At 50.3% G+C, this 18,269-nt stretch overlaps 8 protein-coding genes across 8 annotated transcripts; 4 read left to right on the top strand and 4 right to left on the bottom strand.

The window, feature by feature from the left end:
• Positions 1-214: 214 nt before the first annotated feature.
• ARB_01239 (uncharacterized protein) lies at positions 215-1,468 on the bottom strand (the record flags this gene model as incomplete). The annotated part of the gene is made up of 3 exons (XM_003012580.1): positions 215-996; positions 1,111-1,238; positions 1,368-1,468. 3 exons carry the CDS (start codon positions 1,466-1,468, stop codon positions 215-217), a joined length of 1,011 nt encoding a protein of 336 aa, XP_003012626.1.
• An 819-nt stretch (positions 1,469-2,287) lies between these two features.
• ARB_01240 (cell surface protein, putative) lies at positions 2,288-4,405 on the bottom strand (the record flags this gene model as incomplete). Its single annotated transcript, XM_003012581.1, has 1 exon — positions 2,288-4,405. One exon carries the CDS (start codon positions 4,403-4,405, stop codon positions 2,288-2,290), a length of 2,118 nt encoding a protein of 705 aa, XP_003012627.1.
• A 1,022-nt stretch (positions 4,406-5,427) lies between these two features.
• On the top strand, positions 5,428-6,885 carry ARB_01241 (acyltransferase, putative; the record flags this gene model as incomplete). Its single annotated transcript, XM_003012582.1, has 1 exon — positions 5,428-6,885. One exon carries the CDS (start codon positions 5,428-5,430, stop codon positions 6,883-6,885), a length of 1,458 nt encoding a protein of 485 aa, XP_003012628.1.
• Positions 6,886-7,795: 910 nt separating this feature from the next.
• ARB_01242 (uncharacterized protein) lies at positions 7,796-9,187 on the top strand (the record flags this gene model as incomplete). The annotated part of the gene is made up of 1 exon (XM_003012583.1): positions 7,796-9,187. The coding sequence occupies one exon, from the start codon at positions 7,796-7,798 to the stop codon at positions 9,185-9,187; it is 1,392 nt and encodes a 463-aa protein (XP_003012629.1).
• A 1,683-nt stretch (positions 9,188-10,870) lies between these two features.
• Positions 10,871-11,500, bottom strand: ARB_01243 (uncharacterized protein; the record flags this gene model as incomplete). Its single annotated transcript, XM_003012584.1, has 2 exons — positions 10,871-11,126; positions 11,211-11,500. 2 exons carry the CDS (start codon positions 11,498-11,500, stop codon positions 10,871-10,873), a joined length of 546 nt encoding a protein of 181 aa, XP_003012630.1.
• A 2,099-nt stretch (positions 11,501-13,599) lies between these two features.
• Positions 13,600-15,618, top strand: ARB_01244 (uncharacterized protein; the record flags this gene model as incomplete). The annotated part of the gene is made up of 3 exons (XM_003012585.1): positions 13,600-13,776; positions 13,892-13,975; positions 14,071-15,618. The coding sequence occupies 3 exons, from the start codon at positions 13,600-13,602 to the stop codon at positions 15,616-15,618; spliced, it is 1,809 nt and encodes a 602-aa protein (XP_003012631.1).
• Positions 15,619-16,152: 534 nt separating this feature from the next.
• ARB_01245 (uncharacterized protein) lies at positions 16,153-17,015 on the bottom strand (the record flags this gene model as incomplete). The annotated part of the gene is made up of 3 exons (XM_003012586.1): positions 16,153-16,283; positions 16,341-16,606; positions 16,762-17,015. 3 exons carry the CDS (start codon positions 17,013-17,015, stop codon positions 16,153-16,155), a joined length of 651 nt encoding a protein of 216 aa, XP_003012632.1.
• A 329-nt stretch (positions 17,016-17,344) lies between these two features.
• On the top strand, positions 17,345-18,011 carry ARB_01246 (uncharacterized protein; the record flags this gene model as incomplete). Its single annotated transcript, XM_003012587.1, has 3 exons — positions 17,345-17,572; positions 17,744-17,824; positions 17,886-18,011. The coding sequence occupies 3 exons, from the start codon at positions 17,345-17,347 to the stop codon at positions 18,009-18,011; spliced, it is 435 nt and encodes a 144-aa protein (XP_003012633.1).
• Between the last annotated feature and the right edge of the window lie 258 nt (positions 18,012-18,269).

The following is an 18,269-nucleotide window of genomic DNA, read 5'->3' on the forward strand; positions in this document are numbered from 1 at the left end:
CAAGGAAATGGCTTCCCGACGTTCCGATACTCGAGGCCAACAGGACAGAACAGAAGAAGAAACACATGGCCCCCAGATTAGCTGAATAACCGACAGTACCATAGTTAATACACAATAAGAAAAAGTTATAGTATTGTACATTGCTAACTTTGAAATTCATAGCATGAGCCTTTGAACCGGGTGAAATCTTCGAAGGAGGAGCAAAACCGGTAGCCTAAGACTCCTTGTTTTCTGAGATACCAAGTCTGATAGGTGTATAAGGTAAATCTCCAGTAGCTGACTGTTTCAACCGCACTTGCTGCCCTCTTTCTCCAGCCCTTCCTAGGACACCTGCAATAACACTTATGCATCTGGGACTGTCATCATTTGCGGGTATAGGATAGGTGACTCGGGTGGGATCTGCGTCGGTATCGATAACTCCGATGGTGGGAATATTCATGGTAGCACATTCCTGGAGCAAAGGCTTATTTTCAAGGGGGTTGAAACAAACCACCAAATCCGGTCTCAATGGGCATCTTTCGATATCAACACTCTGAAACCCGGGATAATCCACAGTTCTATCAAGGGCATCAACGAGTTTAACCTCGCATTTACCCAGGAGCTGCATAGCGTTGGTGAGGGATCCTGGAACCCAGCGATCAAAGACATGGCAACCCTGCGCTAGTTCAGCAGCACGCACAACTGCTCGTTTCTGACCCTTTCTCGTGCCAACGAATAGAATTAAACCTCCGACTCGAGCAACTTCCTCGACAATTTTGGCTGCTCGCCGTAAATGAGCTGCAGTTACGTCAAGAGAAATAATGTGAACTCCCTCTCGAATACCATGTATATAACCCGAGTTTCCGGGGTTCCAGAGAGAAGTTGAATGTCCTATATGGGCCTGGGAGGCGAGAAGGAGTTCGAGAGTGACATCAGAAGCTCTGGGAGGGTTGGAGATTAGATCTTCAGGCCGGTAATTGTTTCTAATATCAGACCCGAGTCGGTTGAATTTATTTTCTGTCAAGATAGGAGGAACGTCAGTCAATCTTTTACTGGCTCAAGATTTCTTCTTCCTTCAGGAGAACGCTATAAATAGGATAAGCTGCAACCGGAAACCTCATTCGCACATACTAGTTACTACACTGGCTCTGTGCTGAGCCAATGCCGATGAAACAGTCTCTTCCGGGTTGACACTTTTGGCCTGTACAGATTCAGTTGCCTCTAACTCAGCCACAGGGATGGTATCGGTAGGAATTTGGCTGGACAAAAATCGGGACTGAAAGGGTCTTTGACGGCTGTTCTGCGCAAAGGAGCGCGCTGCAAGAGATCCGGTGGTTAGTCCGGCAATTGAGACAGCTGAGGGACTAAATTGAAGAGCAAAGACTTACCTTGCCTTATGGCGAACCGTCTTAATATCATCTCTGTCGTTTGTGGGCTGGGCTGATCTTGCGCTGGGGTAGAACGGCTCTTTTGAGAGCGAAGAAAGCATTTGAGAAGTTTGAGAAATTTCTGATTACATAAGCAGCCTATTTTAGCTTCGGAATTTCGAACATCTGAAAAGGAACTTCTAACGACAAGTAAACCTGAGGGCAGCGGGCTTGAAAGGCTCTACAGAGCAAGACGATGCCCTTGCGCAGTGAGGTTCATCTAGAGAGCTCAGGTATGAGGGTTACTTTATTGTTAGCCCAGGAAATATGTCCTTGAACCACGAAATGAGCGAAAGTTCAAATACGAGACCCTCGTCTCCAATATTCATTTGCTATTAACAGGTTATATTCAACATTATAACACATTCAAATTGGAGGCCGTGATAACTGACAATGATAGTCTATAACGTGCTAATAAATCCCCGCATAAAGACATAACCAACCGCTATCAGAGTTCAGAATATTAAGAATAAGACAGAAAAAAAAAAAAAAAAAAAAAAAAAGAAAGGAAGACAAAAGGAAATGGAATGAAATCAGAAATCTTTAGGTATCCATATTCATCACGCGCTTCCCTTCGATATGACCCATAAACGCCGTTCAAACACCGTTCTTCTCGAATATACTCGGACTGCTTTAGGCTGATAAAGGGCGTGTCATGTACCGCGCCGTGCTGGGAAGTGTAAGCCAGCTACCACACCACACGTCCACTCAGACGAGCGGGGATATACATCTATCTCATCCGGCGATATTCCGCCCCCAATTGGCTTTATGATGCCTATCATGACGACAGGAACCCAATAGAAATAGGGGTAAAAGCGGTGGATGAAGATACTCCGATATCATGCAGCCATGGAATGTTGTCACGCAACCTCAGCAACCCTTCAAGGCTCAGCTTTGGGGTCGCGCTTTTTCTTCTCAGAGCCTTCGAGGTTGTTGAGCTCATCGTTGAGATCCGCAATTTCCTTGAGGTCTTTATCATCAAGCTTTTCTGGTCCGTCTGGAGATGCAGGTGCATCAGGCTGGGGCGTCTTAGGTTGTTGTTCATTATCTGAAGGTGCCTTGGGCTGTTCAGGCGGGCCTTGTCCGGGTTGTTGCTGGCGTGGTGGTGGCTGTTGCAATGGCTGTCCAGGCTGTTGTTGCTGGGGTGGAGGTTGCTGCAGTTGCTGTCCGGGCTGCTGCTGTTGTGGCGGGGGTGGTTGTTGCAACGCTTGTCCGGGTTGCTGCTGCTGTGTTGGTGGTGGTGGCTGTTGCAATGCCTGCCCCGGTTGCTGCTGCTGTGTTGGTGGTGGTGGCTGTTGCAACGCCTGCCCCGGTTGCTGCTGCTGTGTTGGTGGTGGTGGCTGTTGCAACGCCTGACCAGGTTGCTGCTGCTGTGGTGGTGGTGGTTGCTGGAATTGCTGCCCTGGTTGCTGCTGGCCCGGTTGCTGCTGCGTTGGTGGCTGCTGCGTGGGTGGCTGTTGTAGCTGCTGTCCAGGCTGGGGTTGCAACTGTTGCCCTGGCTGTTGCTGCTGTGGTGGAGCTTGCGGGATTTGCTGTCCGGGTTGCTGCTGTTGCGTGGGCGGTGCTTGCTGTACCTGTTGGCCTGGCTGCTGTGGTTGCATTGGGGGTTGCGGGAGCTGCTGGCCTGGCTGCTGTGGCTGCTGCTGGGGTGGGTTTTGCATAATGGGCTGGCCTTCAACTGGTACCTGCTGGGGGACCTGAGGGGGTTGGGGTTGTCCGTTGGGCTGCTGTACCGCTCCTGGTAGAGGCTGGTTCCATGTTGGGACCTCAGGCACCTTGGGTGGAGGAGCGTCAACTTCGAGCTTTGCAAGAGCTATCTTCTTGGCTTGTTCTTCGGGCGAGAGTTCCTTGAAAGCGGCAGTGTTCTTATCCCATTCTTCGACACAACCTCTATCCCAGTTGCACTTTTCAACTTCACCATACACAGGGTGGTTGTATCGTGGGTGATTCTTTGGCCATTCAGATGCATGGTAGTGATGCTTGACAAGAGCAGCTCGGGCATTGTGGTTCCCAGAGTCAGAGTGGCCCTGTCCAGCGGCAAATGCTTCGACGGTGAGGACAAGGAAGCCTCCTACGAGCTTAGATTCATGCATATCATGGAAGGTGTCCCATTTGACGGGCTCACCAACATTCTCGCTCATCTCTTGCAAGATTGCGTTGGTAAAGGCAGACGGCCCAGTGCCACTGATAACTTCGTCAAAGTCTAGGACAATTTCTGATATAGGTTTGCCTTGTTTCTTTGCAACACCATTGAGCCACTTGAGAATGTTGTCGACAAGTCTCATCATAACGGGGAGTTTGGGCTTGCACATGAACGTCCACTGACAGAAGGACTTCGATTTCTGGCCCAGGATGGCGTGGTCACTGAAGCTTGGCTCATCGATCTCGACACTGATGACCATGTTGATGTCCTTCTCGTTGTACCGCTCCGGAATGAATCGCTTGATTGGTCTGATTGCCTCGACATCAATATCGGTATAGACACCGCCATCAACATACATGACGAGGTATCTGAGCAAATCAGCCTTGATGATCTTAGCAGTGAGCTGGCGGTAGGTATCGACGATGTCCGGTCGGTTGAAGCCTTCAGGGCCAAAGTGCGTTTCAACATAGTACATGTCGTTGTGGTCGGTCAAAACTTCATATCGGTACTCGGGGTTCTTAGATACCCAGCTCTTTGCGGTATCCAAGTCTCGTTTGTCGAAATCCAGAGGGTCAACCTTCCAAGTCTGCCAGATTTTGCGGGGAAACTTTTCCATTGTTGGGGCAGCGAGACTGTGAGAATATTCGCTTTTCGACTCGGAGAAGGCACCAGCAACTGAAAGGTAAATGACGATGACCAGACAGGAGATGCATCCTACCAGAGCTCTTCTCATCTGCCGTGGCAGGAAGCCTCCAAACTTGGGTGCAATGGTCTTGACTGCCCCCATTGCTTGATCTATTGCTGAACGAATACTCACAGGAGTACGGTTCAGGAAAGGAGAAAGCGGCTTCATCATGATTTTTTAAAGACGAGAAGCGGCGATTGCCATGTGCGGGGGGTGGAGGAAGAAGGAGAAGGAGGAGAAAAAGAGAGAAAGAAGGTTGTTCAGGTCAGAGGAATTGAGAAGACCTGGGGGACCAAGGAAAAAAATCGAAGTAAGCGCCTCCGGTCAAGGTATCCACGGTCGATTTCCGATCGAAAGAAGGGGGAAAACTGCCGTTTTTTTTGGTTTATGGCCGAGGGAGCTGTTGATATTATTTTCCGCTTGTATGGCTCGGGATAAGCTCAATTAGACTAACTGAAAATTTTGGATGGCAAAAAAAGTCAAAAAAAGGGGTGGATCAGGCAAAGCCGAAAAAGAAATCAGGAAGCCAATCTCCACCGCGCCAGGGATTGGATACGGGCATCCTTTCCTGGAAGCTCCGGGGGAGACCTTGTTGCCTCTCGGGCCAGGGCAAAGCCAGACCAGGGCCAAGGGGCGGGCGAGGGCAAAAAGATGGACAGGCAACGAGGGCGAGGAACAGGAACGACTCGGCATGTGAACCCCTAAAGTACCGGCCAGCTCCCTCTGATTTACTGGAATATGACACTCCTTGGCACCTGGCGGACTTTGCCTGTGATATTTGGATGGCCTTTCGTTGCTTTTTCGCCTTCGTTGCTTCTTCCAGACAGTGTGAAACCGAATGTGCTCGCTCCTCGAAATACGTCAACCGAATTAATCTTTTTTTGAGCCGTACGAACTCCGCATGATAGATGGGAACCCAAGGGGGGGGAAGGGTTTTTCGGTTTGCTTTAACCCCAGATCTTGATCAAGATATTCTCCTCCTCCGCCTCTCCTCCACCATTCCTTTTCGCCGTTCGACATCAACCTTAGCTGGCGAAGCCTGGATCGAAGGTCCGGAAGGGAGGAAGGAAAATTTATCGGCTCTCTTAATTTTTTTTTTTTCCATATATCTAATTTATTTATTATTATTATCCATCTTCATCCCTTGAGGGAGCTCGAAGGACAGCCAGGAACACCACCGGCTGCATTTGAAGATGTCAGCTCTACCGGGGAACATATTAGAGAAGCAGTACTGGCAGGAGCCCACCGGGGCAGAGTCGAAACCGTCTCGGCTTTCCGGTGCATTGCGATGGTTTCTTGACATAGTGCGACCGTCTATCCTGACGACGAAGGGCCGGCGGAAACAGATGGGACGGACCAGCTACCTCGATGGCTTGAGAGGATTCGCAGCCCTGCTCGTTTATTTCGGCCACCACGAGCTCTGGGCTCACGATGCGATAACGCAGAATCCCATATTCGAGAACGCATACGGATACAAAGGCAAGCACCACTTCATTGCCTTGCCTGGGATACGGACCTTCTTCTCCGGCGGCCATTTTGCGGTCAGCGTCTTCTTCGTGCTTTCGGGCTATGTGCTGTCGGTGAAAGCGCTGAGCTTGATACAGGCAGGCGACTATCTCAAGCTTGGAGATACCCTGGCCTCCGCCCTATTTCGACGATGGCTTCGACTCTACCTACCGGTCATGGCCACGACCTTCATATACATGACAATATGGCATATGTTTGGGATAACGGCGGTTCCTGATCCGCAAGGGAGCTACAAAGACGAGGTGTGGAAGTGGTATTGCGAGATGAAGAACTTCAGCTTTATCTACCGAACCGGCGGCGAGCCCTGGTTCCATTACAACTTCCATGCGTGGTCGATTCCGGTCGAGTTCAAGGGCTCGATTGTCATCTACACTGCGCTACTGGCCTTCTCCAAGGCCTCGAGGAACGCCCGCCTGCTGTGCGAGATCGGCCTCTTCATCTACTTCATGTACATTGCTGACGGAGCACTGTGCGCCATGTTCGTTGCTGGCATGCACCTGTCTGACCTCGACCTGCTCGCGGAGAGCAACAACCTGCCCAGGTTCTTCTACCGCCTACAACCCTACAAGGAGACATTCTTCTACAGTCTCTTCGTGATCAGCATGTACCTTGGCGGCTGTCCGTCCCACAGCTTCGACGTTGCGCTGCTCAAGGAGTCTCCTGGCTGGAACTGGCTCTCCTACCTGAAACCCCAGGCGGTTTTCGATTTCAAATGGTTCTACCTCTTCTGGGCGGCCGTCTTCCTCGTCTCCTCGATATCTCGCATCCGCCCTCTGCAGAGCTTCTTCGAGCTCAGATTCAACCAGTATCTCGGCCGCGTCTCCTTCGCCCTCTACCTCGTCCACGGGCCCGTTCTCTGGATTCTGGGAGACCGCCTCTATTCCGCAGTGGGCTGGGTGAAGGATGCGCACCACAAAACCATCCCTGGATGGATCAATCGATTCCCTCTGCCCACGAATGGCCCACTGGGCCTTGAGGTTGGATTCCTTGCTCCACAACTTATTCTCCTTCCGCTCACCCTCTGGCTTGCGGAGATTGTCACTAAGCTTTTCGACGGACCCAGCGTCAAGTTCGCTCAGTGGGCTTATTCCAAGACATTGCCGCCTGCCGCCAAAGCTATGTGATCGATTCCTTTCTCTCTCTCTCTTTCTCGCTCTTTGCAATTTTTTGGGAGGCCCGTTTATGCCCCCCCTTCCGTTTGATTAGATTCTGTTGTCTTTTTGGGTTCCTTTTTTTTTTTCTTTTTACGAAGCAGCAGCAGTTTCACATGTTCATAGCGTGACGAATCCAGTATCATCCTGTGTATATATAGAGAGATTTTCAGGCGCTATCACGGAAATGAACTTTGTCTTCATGGGGCTCATGCAAATTATGTATCAAATCGAGTAACACGTCCGAGAGAGGCTTGCAGGGATCCCGAGGGCCCCCTTGCTTTTTGCACCCGCCCTCGCCCGCCCACCACCAACAGCAGATCCAGGCCCCATAACTTCATCGGCATCGAGCAATAATAATAATACTTTACATACAGTGCGTACTATAATCCGATGGGACTCCTGCTCGTGGCTTGCCCTGTCCACTGCGGAACCCCCTTGGCCAACCCCTTTTCTCCATGCGTTGGGGCGCTCCAATTGGCCCTGGGGAAATTTGGTAGGCGACACGAACCACTCCTCGGGCCATTCACCAATATATACATGGAGAATCCCACGTAAGCTGGGTAACGGCCTCTGCTGAGTAAAAGACGGGAGAAAGAAGCAAAGAAGTAAAAAAAAAAAGAAAAACTCTGCTCGTTCCAAGGGAGAAAAGCTGCGTGTAGGGCGATGGTCGCGGGCAGTTGAGCTGCACACGCTGGGCCGCCGCGGGTTGCGATGCTTTTTGATATCTCTGCGCCTCCCCGTATAACCGCCCGAACAAACAAAGCAGACGACAAGCACAGAGTACTACTACCTCCTACTATCTCTCTCCCTCGACTGAGACTCGACGATGTGAAAGGGGGAAAACGGCCGTCCTGACCTGACCTAACGTGCTCGATAGGCAATGCTAGTCCGCGGGCTCAAGCGACTCTTCATCCCGGTGGCCCTGTTCCTGCTGCTCGCCTTCGTGGCCGCCACCTACTTTGGCAGCGCACGCTCCGGATGGTCGCTCACAGACAGCTTCAAGGGCTCGCTGCCCTCCTTTGACGATAATAATGACAAAAATAATGATAATAAGAAGAACAAGCCATCGCCGGCCGCCTCGCCCAAGACCGCGTCCGACGTCGCGAAGACACACCACGAGGTCTTCTCGCTGTCGACGCCGGACCGCAGGTTCTTTCGCATCAAGTTCGGCGAGCTGCCGGCTACGAACCCCAGCATCATCCCCCATCCGCAGCTCAACGACACCTGGGTGATCTCAGCACAGCATATGAACCGCCGGGACACGATCAAGAACACCGTCTGGTTTGCTGAGCTCGTGTGTAACGCCATGTTCAAGACGAGCGGCCGCCTGGAGTGCGTCAGCCCGCCGATGAACATGCCCATTGCCGCTACCGTAGGAGACCGCAACAAGTGTACGGGCGACCTGGCCTTCTTTGCCCTCAATATCGGGCCCCATGATGCCCGCGTCTTCTACGGGCCACGCTTCCCGCTGGCCATCTACGGCTCCAACTCCGTCTTCACCTGTTTCGGGCAGTGGGTGCAGGACTTCCGCATGCTCATGGACTGGGGGTACGAGCACTTCTTCCAGAACGAGTTCCGCGTGCCTACGGAGATCCAACGGCCGACGGCGTACGGCGCCATCGAGAAGAACTGGTTCGTCTTCTGGGACAGGGATGGCCAGATGTACGCCCACTACGACGTGGCTCCCCGACGAGTCTTCGCAAAACTAGAGTACACGGGTGCGGTAGGACCGGATCTCGCGCCCGCCGTGGCCCCCCAGGACAACCGGTGTCTGCGGCGGTACATGCCTCGTCTGCCGCCCAAGCTCGAGTCCATCCACCAGGCCACAAACTCGCTGGCCATCACCCTCTGCAACCGGACAGATCCGAAGTGCAAGCCCAACGAAGAGAACACCTTTGTGCTGACCATCTTCCAGCACAAGAGCTTCTACTCCTTCCACAGCGTGTATGAGCCCTACGCCATGCTCTTCCGCCAGAGTGCCCCCTTCGAGCTGTACGGGATATCATCAAAGCCCATCTGGATCCATGGCCGCGGCAAGGCTGGAGAGGGCAAGAAACCGCCGGGTCTGACGCCCGAAGAAGCCCGAGTCTGGAGCCAGACTGAGATGTTCTACATCACTTCCATAAGCTGGAAAAAGCACGGCCAGAAATACCATGGCTACAGTGATGACGTGTTGTTCATTGCCTTTGGCATAGAAGACGAAGACACCGGGGGTATAGATGTACGAGCCAGTGACCTACTAGAAGGTTTGGGACGGTGTTCAGTTGCATGATATAATGTCTGCTCGCATTGCTTTATTTTTATTTTTTATTTTTTCTTTATTTTTTTTTCCCTTATCCTTTCTCGACCATTTGGCCTGCGTTTCCGTGGGAGCTACACCTTATATACTTATACTTATTTTCTATTCATGGGCCCTGGCCGTTGATGTACAATACCACCCATTTCTTTTTTGCTGGGCATCACTGAAAAAAATACGACTAATTCGGGTTCCTTTTTTCCTCTGAGGCGATGTCCATCCTTTCTATATATAACTAGTGTCTATCAAATTGATCCCGGGAGCTATTTACGGGACACCAAGGGACAAAAAATTAACAGATCCTGGACGGAGCACAGATGACGTCCAGACCCAAGAGAGCCCCGAAGAAGCATTCTATGTCTGTACGCCGGAATTCTGCGCTGGTCATAAGAGTACAGCGTACGGCGTACAGCCAACATGTAGCATGCAGCCTGCAGCCTCTGGCTCCGGCATGTCCGTCCCGGCGCTTCTGCAACGTCGCCGTCAGCTTGTATGACACTTCTCCAGGTGTCACCTTAAGTCGCCAGCCAAATGCTCTGTACTCCAGCTACCTGCCAAAGTAACCATCCTGCCAACGCCTTTATTTCTCTTCTCAAAATACGACCAGTCCACAGCGTCCAATTTTGGCCTCCGCCGCTCTTTTTTTCGCGCAAGGGACGGTAATATCGGCTCGAAAGATGATCATACTAAACTCTAGGGAAAAAAAAAAAAAAAATAAAATAAAAAATAAAATATATATTGCAATACCCCTGGATCGGCGAATTTCTGCTTTATCCCGCTTCCTTCATGCGATATCTATTTTCTTTGATGTTTGAACGCCACAGGGCTGGATCGGCTCGTATCAATCTGCCCTTTTTTTTTTTTTTTTGATCGAGGGCGTTGGGAGAAGCAGAATCTCCACTTGGCTAACTAGAAGATGATTCGCATTGCTCTCTGATCTCCCGGGAGCGCCTTTGGGAGGCGGCTTCGCTGGGCTGCAGGCGGGAGATATCGCTGTGTGGCTGCAATAGACAAGTCAAACATGGGTACCATGCATGCCGGCGCCCCGTGTAGATCTCCAATGAGCCATGAATGCTGGATATCGGGCTGCTGGTTGGCGAAGAGTCCATTAGGTACTCCGTACCAAGGGGCATTTTACATCGGCGCATTCTGATTTGATATACCGAATATCGGACTGGATCGAGGTGCTCAACTTCTATCCATGGTTCATCCTGTCCGTCATCTCCGAATCACAGGCAGATTCTGGGGGTCTTAGGGGTTAATATTAATTCAAGGGAGGGGTTTATGGGGCATGTCAATATCTCTGGAGTAAAACACATGCATAAGAATTAATAATAAATACAGTTGTCATATCATAAGTGTCAGGGGAAAAAGTGACAAAGTATTGTGCTGGAACGGCTGCCAGATATCAACATGGGTCATACGAACAGGGAACGGAAAACAACCGTTTTGATCAAATCAATCAATCAGAACGCAAAAAAGTATTTAGACAAATTATATCTGCACATAGGAGAGTCATATACAAGGCATGCCATAAGTGTCCGCTCGCGTGGTTTTTGCCTCCTCCGCATCGCTTCATCTTCCTCTCCGCCCTGATCAGATCTACCTCCGGATTCAGACCCACGGTAAGTCAAGTAAAACGGGGGGTAGTTATGCAGTTTAGTGCTTGCCGCCGAACATGGAACCAAGAGGGTTTCCGCCGCCATGGCTGCCTCCATGACCGCCTCCGTTGTGGCCATCTCCGTGCTTCTTGAGCTTCTCTTCGGCAAAGTGGCCGGCGATGGCTCCTCCGATGGCTCCTAGGATGCCGTGGTTGGCTTTGCTTCCGAGGAAGCCACCAGAGGCAGCGCCAGCAAGAGCACCTCCGATTCCACGCTCACCCTCCTGAGCGCCGCCTGGAGCACCCTGTTCTTGACTGTTGATACGAATTTTATGTGAGCATCAGCCTTATAGGAGAGGCGGGGGCGGGGTAAATTGTGACTCTTGCTCTGGTACTTACCCGTACTGAGGCTGGCCGCCGTAACCATGCTGTTGTTGGCCTTGGTTGTAGTCCTGGCCCTGCTGTCCATAGGACTGCTGCTGGTGGTTGTAGCCACTCTGGTCGTAGCCACCCTGCTGTTGACCGTAGCCGCCCTGCTGGTACTGCTGTCCTTGGTTGTTATACTGGTCCTGGCCATAGCCCTGCTGCTGGCCGTAGCCTTGTTGCTGCTGACCGTAGCCGCCCTGCTGGCCGCCATAAGACTGCTGGCCGTAGCCGCCCTGCTGCTGGTTGTAGTCGTAGCCGGACATGTTTTTTCTTTCTTTTGGATATGTGGTTATGTGAGAATATAGAGGTAGTTGTTGGTGGTTGGTCTTCTCGTAGAGGCGACTGGTCGTCTAGAAGATGGTGATGGACGGATGATGGTTGGGAATGTGAAGTAGTTGAATGGTGATGGTGATGGAAAGGATGAAGGCAGCAAGAGGAAGACCCCGCTTTATATATGTATATCAAAATCGGATGACGAGACCCCGCTAGTCAGCTCAGGCCTATTATCGACATAGCCCATGGCAGCGTGCATCCTTACGTAGGACTAGTACCGTTTATTATTATTAGAGTGCCTCAGTTAACTTCTGATCCTCCTCTATGCGCAGCAACTTGCTGTTGCTGGCCTTCTTCGCAGAGCGCAAGGGACATGCATGCGCAGCAATTTCCCGCCTCTACGGAGTACTCATTGCTCACACCCAGATTGCAGCCACACGCACCGTAATCATCCGTCTCAGCCCAACCTCATTCGCCGCCCTGATACCCACTCGCGTCATGCTCAGCTGGGATACGACGGGCAAAGCCTCGCCAAGCTCACTTCTGCGCGGTTGTTCCAACCTGAGTTCGCTGTGCATTCCCATTTCCTGTCCGTTCCTCGAAGCTGCCAGCGGCTTCTTTGCATGGACCGTCCCTCCATGATGCTGGACGAGCTGAATGCTTCCTGGATATTCGCCTATTTCGGAAAAGCCGGAGTTTCAGCCGTGTAAGGCGGGGGGCTCTCCAAAAAAACATCCTCGATGTTTATTTTCCAAGGGTTTGGGAGCAAGATCCCACTTCACCCTATCCACATGCTACTCTGTACCCCGAGCAAGAGGGATATCGAAGATCGCCTTCCCAAGTTCTCTGTTTTTGGTGTGAACACAGACTATGGTTAAGTCGTTTCCTGACTGTATCAGGTGAGCGTTTCTTGTCTCGTGAAAACGGTAGTTAGGAAGTAACTAGATGGTGGTGTTGGGAGTTCAACTCCTCCGTAGCGTCATGCTTCAGCCAAGTCATTTTCAGAACGCTGTTCTCGATCCGAATCCTCCCGTCTAGCGCACCATCATACTCGAACGGAGTTAGCATATACGCGCGATAACTGGGGGGGGGGGGGAAGCTCTCACAGCCAGTATCAAGTTGATCGCTCAGCCCCACTGCTTGTCCAAGCCTCTATTGTGGCTGGTTATGCGAAATCCAGGCACTGCCGCAATGCAGAATGCTTAGCTAATATTCGCTTCCCTATCCCCAGCTGTTGAAGGACAACAATGATTGCGCACACTCGAGTCGAGATGCAAGTAGAATTTTGGGAAGGCAGCCATAATGTCGTTGTTATGAAGCTTATCGTCCTCCCATCGCCTTGGACCAAATTCTCCACCACCGTGCGGGCGGCTTTCTCTGTCGCCGCCGGAAGTGCAATGCCGGAGTCTGATAGTAATAACGCCGAAAAATGCAAAAACCTTCGACGTCTATAAGTTGCTTTGGGCTCCATATGGGGTAGCTCGAAACGAATTTCTGGAACTATTTAATAATTGGCACATATTACCAACGGTGAATTGTTTATAGATGGATGCCCCGTTTTTTTATGCGTTCAGCCGAGACACCCGAATCCGGCATCCTTTTAGCCGCCAGGGACCAGGAACGCGCATACATCATTATTATTATCGAAATTTCGAATGATGTCAGCACGTTGATACATATTCCGTAGAAGGAAGGTGTGCATCTTATTATCGTTCAGTACCTGGTCAATAGTGCCAGTGGTGGCCAGTCCCCTGTACTCCGTATGAGGGAGTTTCCCTATCTCCTGTTCTGCCCATTAATTTGCCAATATATATGTAAAAAGGTGTATCAGACACACTATCATCCTGAAGTGGAAGGTAACTTGTACCAAGTATGCCTGTGTTGTCATTGACGATGGCCGACGGTCTCTTAGAAGCGCTCAGTGAGGGTGTGCCATGCCATGTCGTAGTATAACACCAGCAGTCATCTACTGACTAAACGCTGTTGGTCAACAATGCTATCACAAGGAGAATGCTATCACCATCGCCAGTGGCCAATGAAGCACTTCTTCAGCAAGGACATCTGCTATTGATATCCCTTTCTTCTATTGATGCTGCTGTTGATATCAAATAATGTTGATGTCGTTGAAGCTGATATCAAAATGCTATTATTGGGACCCAAGGCGGTGAAGGAGCCCCACGGCAGAAAACGAGAAAACGCCAAGATTTCTTCCCACCGTTCAAGATTTCGAAATATTTTCATCAAGCCGTCGACGACGCCGTGGACGGTGTTATTATAGAGCATTTTCTTTTTCTTGTTGCTTGCAGTTATGGGGGATAGCTTAGAGGTAAGATACCTTTTGGCATTTGGCGCTTCCGCTTGCTAAATTATACTCGGTTTAGGAACGCCTACGAGGCCATGCGAGCGCGTTTGATGGCTTGCTGTCGCTGATTCCCGCAAAGTACTACTACGGAGAAGATAACAGTGTACGTTCCGCTCTGTTCGATAGCGGAAGATTATTATGAATGCCGCTGGCCTTTTTTTTGAAAGTCATTGCTGATATTTGAGTTCTTGAATATAGGAACAATGGCAGCGGAAGAAGCAGACCAAGGAACAGGCCAGAGACGCAAAGAGGGCCAAACTAGACCCTGAAAGCTCAAAATCGGCAAAGGATGTGATGGATGAGAATGCCAGAAAGAGGAAAAGAGAAGAAACAGACAAAGATGAGACTCAAGATGCGAATAGCTCACATTCGGAGGAGGAACCTCTAGGTTCAGAGAAGCCGAGGGAAGGCCTTAAGCGGGGAGACTCCAAGCCAAAGAAGCAGAAGAAGGCCACTGCTACTTCAAGCCCTGAAGACCACAAAGCCAAAGATGGAGATATCAAACAACAATCCAAGAGTGAAGCAAAGGCGGCAAAGCAGGAGATGTTGAAGAAGAAACAAGCCGAGAAACGTGAGAAACGAAAAGAGAAAATAGCGGCACTAAAGGCTGCGAAGAGAGAGCAGCAGGCCAGCGTAGAAGCGTCTTCTAAGCCATCTAAATCAAAGGTCGATGATACAACTGAACAACCGTCGCCATCAGTACAGAAACCCGCCAAATCCACAGCGAAAAATATCAAGAATTCTGCTGAAAGTGATGGCGAAATGGAAGACATATCCCTGGAAGGATTCTCTTCTGAAGCACTGCAGGGCCAGGCAGGCCATGAATCAACTGCTCCCACTTCACCGAACAATGCATCAGACCCATCCAACCCCCCCTCGGGTAGCTCGTCTGTCTCTTCCATTGTCCCGCCTACCATCCCTGCCCCTACTATCGACAACAAGTCATCCCCACAGCTCGGAAAACCCCAGCGTACGCCTGAACAAATAAGAGAAAGGTTACAAAAACGTATCGACGAACTTCGTGCCGCCCGTCATGCCGACGGTGTCAACGGGAAACCCGCCAAGAATAGACAGGAACTTATTGAAGGTCGACGGCAGCGTGAAGAGGCACGCCGTGCTCAGAAGAAGGAACAACGACAAAAGGCCAAAGAAGAAGAGCAACGACTTCGAGATGAGGCCATCTCTAAACGTTTCTCTGCCCAGAACCCGGGCTCCCTTCTGTCCTCGCCTGCATCGCCGGCCGACTCAATAGCCTCTATACCCAATAACTTCTCCTTTGGACGAGTGGTCTTTGCTGATGGCCAACAGCTGGATTCCAGCATGACCGGCCTCCGAGATGCAGCTAAGAAGCGCGGACCGCAGGATGCGAATACCGCCCTCAAGGCAGCTGAGGCTAAAAAGGCTCGCCTTGCTAGCCTTGACGAGGAGAAACGCGCTGATATAGAGGAGAAGGATATGTGGCTTAACGCTAAAAAGAGAGCTCATGGAGAACGTGTCAAGGACGACGTTTCATTGCTTAAGAAAGCTCTGCATAGAAAAGAAGGGCTCAAGAAACGAAGTGAAAAGCAATGGAAAGAGAGAATAGATGGGGTTGCTAAGGGGAAAGAAATTAGGCAGTCGAAGAGAGATGAGAACCTACGGAAACGAAAGGAGAACAAGGGGGTCAAGAGTGGGAAGAAGGTGGCCAAGAGCAAAGGGAAAGGCAGGCCTGGGTTTGAAGGGGGCTTCAAGTCTAAGAAGAAGTAGATAACGGCCTCCCTGTTTCTTTCGCTTCTTCTTTCGTGTTCTTTTTTTCATAGCATCTGAGCCGTGCCTTTACCTTTTGTATTATGGCGTTAGAGTGCGTGGTTTGTGGAAAGGGAAAAGATAATTGATCGATTGGATTCTGCGGATAACTGTGCATCCTCGTGTAATTAGCTAGCTTGGCTAATGTTATCATTTTTGTACATGAATTTTTACTTGTTTCCGATACGGTTGATATACTGGTCATGAGGATCAAAAATATGGTATATATATTGATAACAAGATCAAATATCAGAACTATCGATAGCGAGCGCCCTAGAGGGAGTAATTTGAAGCTTCCGCCAGTATTTTGATGATATACACAACGCTCAATTGGATTGTTTCCGATCATTCTAACGATCAAGTCCGAGGATCCATTTTACAGGAATCAAAAAGAAAAAAGGGAAAAAAACTAGTACAAGTACTACAGAGAGATATCAAGGAACGGGGAAAAGAGGGTAAAGGAAGGATATGTGTCCAAGGGTATGTATGTATGTTTTATCTGTAAGGGGCGTCTGCTCTGGCAGCAGCGGCGAGTTCTGGTTCCCACTTGTCACCATTTGCCAGTAGTTTCTCTTTGTTGTACAACAGCTCTTCTCTGGTTTCAGTAGCATACTCGGCATTGGGAGCTGGTAACAAGCATTAGTATCATCCGATCACCTTTTAAAAGTAAGGATGCAACTCACATTCAACGATGGCATCTACAGGACAGCTCTCCTGGCAGAATCCACAGTAGATGCACTTGGTCATATCAATATCATATCTGGTAGTTCGTCGACTTCCATCAACACGTTCTTCAGCTTCGATGGTGATGGCCTGCGCAGGACAAATGGCCTCACAGAGCTTGCAAGCAATGCATCGTTCTTCTCCAGAGGGATATCTGCGGAGAGCGTGCTCGCCACGGAAGCGGGGGGAGATAGGACCTTTCTCGAATGGGTAGAAGATTGTGTATCTATCTCAATGGTTAGCCTGCCTATCCGTATGCACTTCCAACTTCCTTAATAACCAGAAATTGAATCATAAATTGTTGAATAACAATATCTGGACATGTATATATATAAAGGCGGTACATACGGAGGTCTGAAGAACTGTTCCAGTACCACGTACATGCCTCGAAACAGCTCGGCCATGAGGAAGTACTTGGTAGCGCTATCGAGAGAGGTCTCGCCCTGCTGGTCCCATCGCTTTGGAGGAGCAAGACGGAAGCCTGAGGGTGGTGGCCCGGCGGGAGTGGCAGCTCTAATGGCGGAGGTTGAGAAGGAGGACGTTGATGCGCGGACGACGGATGAGGCATACGCCGGGGTCAGCGGTGACGGCGCCCGGTAGGCCAGTAGCCTGGTGGCAGCCCTTGATGAGACCATGATGCTTCAATTGATCGAGTGATCTTCTGCCTCTCTCGCGATCTCGATCTATCTCGCTGTCTTCCGTCGCTTTTCTTGCGGTTTTCGGTTGTTCGTCTTTTTTGATGTTGAAGCGTGGAAAGGTAAGACTGTTCACGTGGCTTCTGATTGGCTGGCGGCCTGAGAAGCAAAAAAACTACGACTTCATGTCTTTCTGACAAAAAACACCAAAACGACGACGACGAACGACGCCGACGAGCTTGCAAACGCATCTGGAAGACAAGATATCTCACCGCACAGCTGTTATTCTTGCTCAATCGATCCTCTTACAGACCGCATATACCGCAACCATGTTCCGCTCTGCCGTCATCCGATCGCTGAGGACGTCCGTTCCTCGCGTTGCCCGAGTTGCCTCGCCTGTCTCTCGCCAGGCCCCAGTCGCCGCCAGCATTGCCAGACAAGCTCAATTCGTTCCCAGATTTGCCTACCAGGCCATAAGACAGTACTCTGCCCCAGCCGGCCTCAGCGAGCAGGAAGTCCAGGGTAGAATAATTGACCTGTTGAAGAACTTTGATAATGTACGGCAATCACCAATTTTATGTCTCTGTTGTATTGGGTTTTCTGTCTATTACTGTTACTAACGACGAAAATTGTATAGGTTTCCGATGCCTCCAAGGTATGTATGCAGCAGATATGGCCCGTTTGACTGATCTATCAACCAATTTGCGGATTCTTACTCGTTTGTCAAGATCAACGTCGAGTCGCACTTCCAAAATGATCTTGGATTGGACAGTTTGGACGCCGTTGAGGTTGTGATGGCCATTGAAGAGGTAATTCTTCTCTTGTTAAAATGAATTGGATGACGGACTAGATGTTGACTTGAGGAAACAGGAATTCAGCATTGAGATTCCAGACCTGGAAGCTGAGAAGATCCACAGTGGTATGTTATTCTTGACCTTGGGCCGGACGAAGGCAGCACTGGCTTCTAATTCTGCCGCCCACTCATTTACTGACTAAATCACAGTTCGTAACGCTGTTGACTATATCCTCTCCGCACCTGACGGTATGTAGCCACTGCTATGTCGAAATCCCTCGGAGGCTCTATGCTGACAATCCATACAGCTCACTAAATGGCACGGTCGAGCCTCGTTAATTGGACTAAGCCTCCAGCAGGGTTTTCTAAGCTATTCTAGACATGCGTGAAAATAAGGCGCCGGTCCTATGATTGTCGTTCCAAGTTCATTTTTTTTATATTGTGTACATCAGCTCAAACGA

Source organism: Trichophyton benhamiae (assembly GCF_000151125.1).
Source record: "Trichophyton benhamiae CBS 112371 chromosome Unknown Abenha-F-W-21b08.fp109, whole genome shotgun sequence".
NCBI lineage: Eukaryota > Fungi > Ascomycota > Eurotiomycetes > Onygenales > Arthrodermataceae > Trichophyton > Trichophyton benhamiae.